Genomic DNA, 10,419 nt, shown 5'->3' with positions numbered 1-10,419 from the left:
ACGAGATTAGTTTAACGGAAGCTGATTTATTTGATCTCTTATTGTTAAGAATCAATGTTATTTGATATTTCTGATGGATAAGATAACCTCAAATGCTGTGCACTTGTGTTTTCCCTGCTGAAGATATCTCGAGGATAAGCACGAGATCTCGTTAGCGTTATACATTACACGACATCTCGTATAGTAGTATTCTGAATCTTGCTCAAGACTCGTGATGGTTTGCGCGAAATCTTGAAAGTTTCTTAAAGGGTATTATAGTTTACGTGGAGGTTTAGCGAGATGTTGGGTAAGAGTGTGCGAGAACTCGCGAAAATTACGCAAATCTCGTAAAGTGCATGAGATCAAAAGGTTACTAGAATCTCATTGTTGCGGCGCGAAACCTGGTAAATATCTGCGTGGGATCTCACGTAGGTTGCGCGAAATTTCGTGAAGGTACGCAAGGTCTCGTGATGGTAAAATAATCCACCTAACACGCATTCCTGGTATTACAAATACCGAAAAAATGGAGGTAGATTAGATGTGAAAAATACTAAACAGTCGGGTTTTTGACCAATTTTCTACTCTACAATAGCTTTGGTAAGTTTCTTAATCGTTGTATATCTAGTATTCTAGTTTCAGTCTGTCTTGGTTCAGGTGTTGAAGGTGGAGCACTGCATTGGATCGAGGCAACACTTCCGTCCCTACTCAGCTCAGCCGCCTGGGTACTACTCCCATGACAATCCCCATCCCTCGGCTTAGGGGCTTGGGTACCCATCACGTGACCATCCCCATTCCTCGTGGGATTGGTAGTTTTTTTGCAACCCACGAGGTTATACCTTTGAAGATAATCTTGAGTGGCCATTGACAAATTATTCCAGGTACAGTCTACATCATTAATAAGCCGTCCGTTATTAAAACCACCAATATTGTTGGGCGCACGCGTTGGACCACGCCCTTGGTTGCCATGACGATTACTAGATAACTGAAGATACTCCTGGATTTGTTCTTGGTTGAGGTATTTCAAAGCAAGTGTTTCTGTATCAAGGATTGTCTCGTCTAGTGTTTCATCGACTGTCATGGAGGTGTAGTTGATGTGTGGATGGTCTTGAAGGATACCAACCAATGACGACCGGAACCTGGGCTCGTTATATTTTTGATATTCATTTTCTGCCTTAGTTCTGTCAAAGCAAACAATTTTATGAGGCTAATATAGAAATATAGAATTCTTATAAAAATGATTTATAAGAAAAACCAGTGACAAAAAGTTATGACGTTTCGATGACATCTTGTCATCATTATCAAGTAAAAGCAAGTTCACTCTTTTTACTTTACTTGATAAAGATGACGAGATGTCATCGAAACGACGTAACTTTTTGTCACTAGTTTTTTTTTAAAATAGCAAAAATCGAAAAAACTTACCGACTCCCCTCCCTATCACCTATCCCCCTCCCCCCCCCCCCCCCCCCATACCGTACCCATAGATATATAAAATTGCGATACTAACTTTTCATCATCATGACCGTCAGCTTCATCCCTTTCTTTCATTCTCTCCAGTTCCTTAACAGTTGCCATCAACACTTCTTGTCGTGTTGGTTCATGAATGACGTTTTCTTCGTTCTTTGCTTCCTGTTGGTTACTCGACTGTGTTGCATCATGGGAAGTGTTGGGTGTTTCTTCTGATTTGCCAACATTCTCACAGAGAAGTTGATTCACCTTGAACTAATAAACATGTGAGCATTAAAAATCGGGTATGGGAAGCTAAAAATTAGAATTGCCTGGTGATATACTAATAGTCACGTGACATAGTCTATATGACGTCACTTACCAATAGGTTGTCGTAGAATAACTTTTCGTTCTTGTACAGTAGACTTTCGAATCGATGGTCTTCATCTGGGGTTTCTATGCCTCGTTGTTGTTGGTGTTGTTGTTCGTCTTGTTGTTGCATCATCATGCTCGCACTCTCTCCTGCAGAAGTGAGAGTAAAAATAAATCACAAAGATCGATAATTAACCTGAATAAATTCGAATAATAAATGAAAAAAATATTATATTTTAGACAATTTATTCAAGTTTGCAAAATATTATGCCAATAAATTTTAGGGAATTTCAAACCATACTTAGATCTTATTGACCTGAGCTTGGTCGGTCTGTACGGGATAATCTTGACCGAGATCGGAATGTACAGACCGAGGTCAAGATTATCCCGTACAGACCGACCAAGATCGGTTGATAAGAGTTTTATTATATGACCACTTTTCATTGAAAAGGGCAAAATGTTTTCGCCGTAAGATTAATATGCGATCGGACCGGTTAATACCGGAGAATCTAGACCAGTCCGCGATGCGATCTATCCAATCAGATTGCTCGATTTGCTAGTGTCCAGGCTCTAAGATTCACGGTCATATAATAAATGTGCATATTCTCATTCTGTAGGATGCTTGCTTGCCTGTCAAGTTTCTCGGATTAGGAGTGCGTAAAAATATATAAATCCTTTTATATCTAAGTGCTATAACTCTGATATTTTGTATATATATATATAAATAGTTTAAAGTAAATATTTATTGTTTAATACCTAGTACTGGGCTGGAATCACTGCTTCTTCGCTGTCCTCTAGTAGACTCAGGGCTGCCCACAAACTCACATATATCCACCCCGTGTATAGAAGAAGCCAGCGTGATATTCGTCTCGTCCAGCCTCTCGAGCACTAAACCCTTCTCGTCCAGTTCATCATCGTCTATTGTACCATCTAGGGATTCTCTAGAGGATGGTGTGGACTCTCTAGGGAGTGTACCGTCAGGCTGGTGATGGTTTGATGATTGACTCGTGCTTGTCAGGGAAGGGCTTCCAGAAGTGGTTTTCGATGAGGAGGAGGGAGAACGTTTCTGAGACCTTGAAAGAGTTAGGCCACAACATAAGTTAGATTCTTTAAAACGATGATAATGATGGTGATGATAAGGTTGACGATGATGTCGATGATGTTGATGATGATGATGAGTTAGAGTAATAATTCTGATCATACCCCACGTATAAATGTAAGCGCATAGCTGCAAGAATCTCCAGTGAACGGAATAGAAGGAAAGACTTATTTCCTATTGTTATTACCTTAGTCTGCGTCGCTTTTCTTCATTCCTTCCGACCTCCCTCATAGGAGAAGTACCCACCGATATCTTACCACGCCCCAACACAGGAGAACCAATCAAGAGACTCGCCCCTGTATTGGTTCCCATGGTAACCATGGTATCACGTGGTCTCACAGGAGATGACAGCACACATGGATTGTCTGGTGATACTGGTGTAGGGGGTGGTGTTGGGATACCAACTGGGGAATTCTGTGTTAGAGATTGCTGTAGAAGTAACAGGTTTATCTGGAATAGTAAAGAAGACTGTCATTACAACAGACCATGACCTTGAGCCGTACGCATTGAACACAATTGATGGGTTGCAAGCATTCCCAAGAGAGTTAAAAGACAAAAACATGGCGGCCATTGTGGTACCGTTAACAATGGATGCTAATGAGAAATCTTTTGTTAAATGGTACCAACCTGGCCGCGACAACGTAACGTGCAAACAAAGAATGGGTAATAAGGCGGTTATCCGGCTTGATATGATTAGGTTCGGCTTATGTGAAGTTCGAGCGTTCGTGTAAGTGTAGCGTGACATCCTAATGGTATACAGATTAAGGTAATATGTTGAAAAGTGTGATTTATTGCCTTTTGATTGGTTCAAAATGTCAAGTCTTTGAAACAATGTTTGATAACTGAAAGCAGTAGAGTCTTTTTATTTCCTATTAATGAAGGTGTTCGATTCTTCGTTTGCACGTGTTGAATTTTAAATATGCAATTGGGTGATTACCTGGTGCTGTAGTTCCTTGAGTTGCTGTTGTTGTCTCATGATCAAATCATAAGGATCCCGCCTCGTCTCGTTCACAACATCCTTCTTCCCGCAAGATGAACCAGCATCTTGGTTGGAAATACCTCCTTCATCGTCGTCTTCATCAGGTTGTGTCGTATCTCTTGTAGAGTTTCCAACACCTGAATCACAGAACGCGGAATTTTCCATCCCTGATTCATTGTGTTTACTATTGATGCCTTGATCATTTGGTTGATGCTGATGAAAAGTCCTTGCATTTATTTGAGGCATTTGGGATGGGTTTGTGAGCCTTTTCGATTCTTCATTATCGTCAATGCCAGCATCACTAGGATAATGATGATGATGATTCTCTTGTCTGGATTCTACTAGATAGGGCATTCTTGTATCTTCTATACCTGGTACTCTATTGCTGTTATTATTAGATGCATGCTGTTCTTCAACTCTGGGATCAATATTTCTTCCGTATGTTATTTGCACGTTGTTTGCATTGCCATTTCGCTCTATGGAATTATGACCCTCACTTCTGTTACTTCTGGGTGGCGTCTTATCCTTTTTTGGGTAGTTTTGATCTTGTATACCCACCAAAGGGACCCTTCCTTCTTCATGAGATGTCATCACAGATTTCCCTTGCGCTTCAACATTACCAACATCTTGCATCTCTTTGACTTCATACTTCAGACTTGTTGATTCACTCTCTCTTGTTCTTATGGTAGATCCTCTTCCTCTGCCATAAATGGCACCATCTCTCGATACCTTCTTAGGAGGGCCCTTTGCTTTAGGTGCATTCCAAGAGGATTTAGGATGACCTCGGTTAACCGCCCTATTCTGCGCGTGCCCCTTACCAACTGGTACCACGTGTCCTTTGGGACCTGGCACATCATTGTCAATTCCAGGAACTCGTACAGCAGGATTTTGCAGATGGTTTACTTGACCAGTTATCGGTCTCAATGGCTCCCTCTGAGGAGAGCTTACTGGTGTTCTATCAATCAAGACTTGCTTTCCAACATGTCTTGGGTCACCTCTGTTTTCTTGGTCTTGTTTATTGGGATTTCTTCTTAAGATAACTTGATCGTCTTTCTTCAAGGGTAGAATCCTTCTGCCATCTCTTCCAGGAAATATTGGTTGCTTTTCAATAGAAAAAACTTGTCTGTCTTGATTTCTCCCATTAAAGTGTGGATTGTGATCCGAGAAAGTGGATTCATCAAAGCTCAAAGAAAGAGATACTTCTGGTACTGTTGGCAGGAGAAGAGGGCTCTACAAAAACAAAAAAAAAAGAAAGAAAAAAAAGAAAGAAAAAAATTACGGCTGCTTAATTAAACTTAAATTATCATCTCAAATACTGAACAGAATTCCTTCAAGGAATCAGGTAAACAGCAAACGTATAATGAGATCTTCCCATTTCCTACAGCATAAACATATCAGATATAAAGAAATTAATACCAGGACCAAATTGACAAATACCAACACATGGCTTTCACTGCACTCTCCTACCTTCTGTCCAAGGAACAAACATAGATACATACCTGTGTTGTTTGTGGGTGAGGTAATGGTGATGGTCGTGGCTCTAGGTTAACAATGTTGTTGGAAATGCTGGCTTTACTCTCCAAAGAAGCAGGATTTTCACTGGAAAACAATTAGAAATTACAAATGGTGCTATCTCATCTTACATTAAAACTTCAAAGGCATATGAACAAAACAAGACTAATACTGTTGAACAATAACAAAAAATGACCACACCACAACAGGAGCCCAACACTACACCACTTTTGATTCCGATTCAATACTTGAATTGACAGTATTCCAGCTGACTTACTTTGTATGGTTTTCATTCTCTTTAGTCCAAGAAGAGACAGCCTGGTTGAAGACAGCTCTGTTCATTGTATCACCAGCAGAAATAAGCTCAAAACACAGGGGCTCTGTGTACTTGGGGGATGAAATCTGGAAGAGAATAGTACAGTATTATAAACAACCATCAGACCTGCCAATGATCAATGAATAGTCTATTGGACTAAAAGTTGTTACATTGACATTAGATTAGGTTAAAAAGAATGGCTTTAGTACTATACCTCATCCAAGTGCAAGTTTTCATAAGAGCTGTATAGCTCAAACAACCCTTTGTCTAACTGAACCTGTAGAATATATTAATAGTGAATAATCATTACCTTGAACTTTTAGGCTATTTATAATATTTATGAATGGCAAATTGTGGTAGGGCATAAAGCAATAAAAATGGATTATTTACATAATTACTGTACCTGTGGTGAGCATTCCCAGAATATGGGATTGGTTTGCGCAGGAGAATAATGAACAAGTAGAAATGTATTGGGTGATGCCAAGACCCTGTGTGAGAAAAGAAATGCCTAATTCCAGACACCATCAGGTGAGTATATCACAGGGACCCAAAGTTACATAGGTGGCATCAAGTTATAGGTAGGGTCAGGTTATGGGTGGGGGCCAAAGTTAAATTGGTGGGGTCAGGTTACATGGGTGGGGTCAGGTTACATAGGTTGGACCAAGGTTACTTGGGTGGGGTCAGGTTACATGGGTGGGGTCAGGTTACATGGGTGGGGTCAGGTTACATGGGTGGGGTCAGAGGATCAATCCTCAACCCCTCCCTCCCAAAAACTTTGAAGTTCTTCAGGCATTTGTATACCTTTCTTGAATCACTGTAGAATGCAGAAACCTCACACAGCAGGCCCAGATGTAAGGATGATGTATGGTGAATGGACCACTAACCCACCTGAGGATTGAACACAAAAAAATATCAAGGAAGGAAAATTTGGGAACCTGGAGAAGTTTCTTTGAATCAAGGGAGAGACCTAACAAACTCTACTCACATGATGCGGAGTCTAGAAATCGATTCCAAGATCCCAGAGGAGAGAGCATAGTTCACTACTGCTACACCACCCTTGATTCCCAAAATTACTAAACTTAAACTACAGTTAAGGAAGATAAAAGTCAAATCACTCAATTGGGACTCACACTCCAATAAGGGGTAAAGAGTATGCCTTGGGATCTGATTCCAGAAGGAGCAGAAGTTTCCTTGTGTGATCCATAGTAAGAAACCTAGAAGATAATAAATTTAAAATTCAAGAAAAAATTAGGTTTTCTCCCTGTCAGTCTTAGTAGGCTCCTACTGTCAATGCAATAGTTACAAGTGGATGATTATGATATACCATACAGTACCCGCATTTAGGTGTTCCTTGAACATTACTCAGCTTTAATGGTCCAGTAAGATTCCTAGCTAAAGCCGTGGGTATGATAGGCACTGGACTAACTGGTGTAGCTACAACACTGGTAACTATGGAAACTGCACCAACTACGAGAAAAAAAAAATTAGTATGTTAAAGGGGTCTATTACTTGACCCGTGAAAAAATAGTTAAAATAATACATATAACTTTATACACTGTAGCAGACACTGATTCCATTGTTTTCTTTCATTTTACTGCAGACTGTTAGCTGTTTCATGAGCCAAATAATTAATCACTCTAATATTAAAATCATTAACCTTATCAACAACTTAGGCAGGAGCAGGTTGAGAGAAAGATGAGCCATAAGAGCTCTGACTTTAGATTTAGAGTTTGATGAAGCCTGGGCTGGGCTAATGACCATATGATTTCCAAAGCTACAAATTAATGCTAATCAAGTAAGGCCGTAGTTTATACTCTTAGGTTAAAACATCAATCTGTCAGTGAGTCACTTACAGTGTAGATTCAGTATCATCTCATCATCATCAACATGAGCATGGCAGGTTGCTTTAAGGCTTAGAAAGTTGGATAAATTTAGCGTATCTTGTCCTGAGATTCTACTGTGAAGTATCTGTATTTAGGAAAGAATTAATTTCAAGAAAATTATCAATATTATTTGATAGATGCATACATGTAAGTACAATCAGAGCATTTTTATTCATACTTTGTATCAGCCTAACACAAGTGATAATTCCAACACTATTATCAGACAAGGTATAGCTACTATCCTTTATAAAATAACTGTTATAAATCTTGCGCTCTGTGGAGTCATAAAGCACTTGGGGATTGGCTGAACACTCAAGAAGTGTTGAGAAGCACTCGCTACGTGTCATGCTTCCCCTAACACTTCTCTCATGTTCTGCCAATCCTGCGTGCTTCATAACTGCACACAGCACAAACACGTTTTCTATTTCTCAAATATTTTACTTACTTCTAATGTCCTTTGGAATTCCTTTTTTGAATGGGTTGTTGAGTTATCTGCTCCTGATAACCCCTTGATTAGCTACAGTGAATAAAAAATGACCTACTTTATCTGTCAATATACTTTTGATTTAATAAATCATATATCTCACTTACAGTTAAAGGTACTATCTGGTCTCCTGGAACAACTGTTGTTGGTATCTTTCTCTTTGTTCCACCTAAGGACATCCAATTACAATATTAAGAAAAGGTCTATCTAATACACATACCTCATCCGGGAGCATGGTAATCTAATACCCATTTACCTGTGAGTAATACGACCCTAGAGAAGCCTAGAAGACTTGTTACTAGCACTAACTTGTTACAGACTACATGTAATAATAAGATCTTACCTTTCTTTTCTATCATGTCTCTTCCTGGATCAAACCTATCAACATTGATATCAACTGCTTCTTCCCCTGAGGATAAAGATATTATTAATAAGTAGCTAAGCTAACCATTTTGTCACAGCATTACCACAGGTAACCCAAGCATAGCTATTGCAAAATTTTCAGTTGAACGATTCAACGATGTAATCCCTGTCGAAAGTATCTCAAGTGGCCATGAGAAGAAGGGAATTACAGGCAAAATGCTTTATTTGATTTATTTTTGGCTCAATTTGCCCATGATACGCTTGACTATTACAATTGATATTTTGGGCTTCCTGTGTTACATGTAGTACTATAGTGTTCAATATAGTGTTCACAACTTACTTGAGTCAATAGAGATAGATCCAATGAGGAAACATTCATAAGGAGATGATGATTGGTTAAAGTGTTTGATAGCTAGTCTTATCGTCTTCTCATTCACCAGCAACCGGAAATTCCTAGTATCAATATACGGATAGTATAAATATAAGAGTGTCATATATATGAATGTGTTTCGTGCTGGGAATATTTACTTACCTCCTAGAAGACAGATGTAAGAGTTCTGAAGTTCCTTGGGGTTTTCTGTCCCTAGAATTTGAAAATGATTGAGAAAACTGCAGACATGCTCTAACCCCCCCTCCCCCATAGTTCCACAAGAGCCTTGACCTTTGACTGCGTAATGGCAAAGACAATCAAACAGAATGTGATCAATTAGACAAAAGAATAATAAATTTAGGAGTATGCCTATGTACATTAGGAATTTACAGAGCTTAAAGTAATAATTGGTCATTCAACGATGTCTGGCCAGGAATGGAACTTGCCTGGATAAATCATTTCAAGGCCTGTCATTTTGACGAGTAACACTGAGCCAGAAATGAAGTATGGTTGTGCTAAAATTAATTTGGCCAGTGATCAAGACCGCCAACTAACCATCCATTTTTTAGGCCCTAAAATTAATTTTGATTAAATATATATCTTACCACCAGATTTGCTTTGTTGGAGGAAAATGAAAAGGTTGAATCACTACTTTCTCACTGTTATCTCTAGATAGCAAAAATGACAGACGGATTAGAAGATGTTGAAATAATTTTTCCATGGAAATAACCCTCTGCCTGTTAAAATTATTGTTATCATCAAGAACACGATAAAACAAGAATTCTTACTTTGTATATCCAGGAAGTTTTTCAGATTTCTGCTCTTCTTTGTTAGCATTAGGAAAAAACGCCGAGATCACTGGTAAAGGCTTCCTGTTGTTTGTTGGAGGTTGGATGCAAGCCATGTTTGGTTTTCGAACTTCACAAATCAAAATACAAGCCTGTGATCATAAGATAAAAACATTATACAGTCCTCCTTTAAGATCTTTTAGATTTATATTTTATATATTTTTTTGTCTTGTGAATGCTAAAGTCCTGGAATCCCTGGAAAAGCAAATACTGCTGTTGTTGTTGTTGAAGTCATCGCCGCCATTACTCAAAAGGCATCATTCCTCTTCTTGGACCAAAATTCGGCCAAATTTTTAGCTATTTTGGCATTAAGTAATAGCCTAGGAAAGTAAGAGACACATCATTAAAGCTCTACTTACTCGTAATACTGCTTAAAAGTCTCATTTTCTTTGATTTTTGAGGCACAAATTCCAACAACTTTGAAAAACAAAAACCAAATCTGCCGCTCAAAATGGCGTTCGTTCCCAACCTCCTCTCGTATGCGTGAAAACGAGATCAAAACCGGAACCGGAAATTAATTTTTGACTCATAAATAAAAAACGTTTATAATACGTGATAATGAGAAATAATGCTATATTTTTTCATTCAAAACGCATAATATCAGTTTATTTATGTTTCGGATAAAGATTTTGAATTTAGATGAATAAAAATTGTCGCAATTTTTTTTTAAGTCTTCACTTGTAAGGAAATTCAATTTTGTATTAATGAAAAAACAATACTTTATAATAAGGTTGAAGTTAACTAATCAGTAACCTAGGGGTTTTGTTTTGT

The 10,419-nt window shown here is 38.6% G+C and overlaps 1 protein-coding gene across 2 annotated transcripts; it reads right to left on the bottom strand.

The window, feature by feature from the left end:
- Positions 1 to 6: 6 nt before the first annotated feature.
- Positions 7 to 10,116, bottom strand: LOC116288672 (uncharacterized). Of its 2 annotated transcripts, XM_031695491.2 has the most exons (22): positions 10,008 to 10,116; positions 9,589 to 9,740; positions 9,406 to 9,468; positions 8,963 to 9,013; positions 8,771 to 8,883; positions 8,411 to 8,476; positions 8,175 to 8,236; positions 8,029 to 8,100; positions 7,554 to 7,668; positions 7,035 to 7,167; positions 6,831 to 6,914; positions 6,502 to 6,588; positions 6,104 to 6,188; positions 5,915 to 5,977; positions 5,662 to 5,786; positions 5,372 to 5,471; positions 3,831 to 5,102; positions 3,081 to 3,343; positions 2,551 to 2,867; positions 1,805 to 1,944; positions 1,484 to 1,698; positions 7 to 1,157 (listed from the first exon to the last, which is right to left on the bottom strand). In XM_031695491.2, exons 2-22 carry the CDS (start codon positions 9,702 to 9,704, stop codon positions 563 to 565), a joined length of 4,137 nt encoding a protein of 1,378 aa, XP_031551351.1. In that variant the 5' UTR covers positions 9,705 to 9,740; positions 10,008 to 10,116; the 3' UTR covers positions 7 to 562. The 2 variants fall into 2 exon arrangements, with proteins under 2 accessions (XP_031551351.1, XP_031551352.1); XM_031695492.2 differs by lacking the exon at positions 9,406 to 9,468.
- Positions 10,117 to 10,419: the final 303 nt, after the last annotated feature.

This window comes from Actinia tenebrosa, unplaced genomic scaffold, assembly GCF_029948245.1.
Source record: "Actinia tenebrosa isolate PJP-AT-01 unplaced genomic scaffold, QUT_ActTen_1.0 PGA_scaffold15__27_contigs__length_11533743, whole genome shotgun sequence".
NCBI lineage: Eukaryota > Metazoa > Cnidaria > Anthozoa > Actiniaria > Actiniidae > Actinia > Actinia tenebrosa.
The sequence above is the reverse complement of the archived record's forward strand: the minus strand, read 5'-3'. Positions and strand labels throughout refer to the sequence as shown.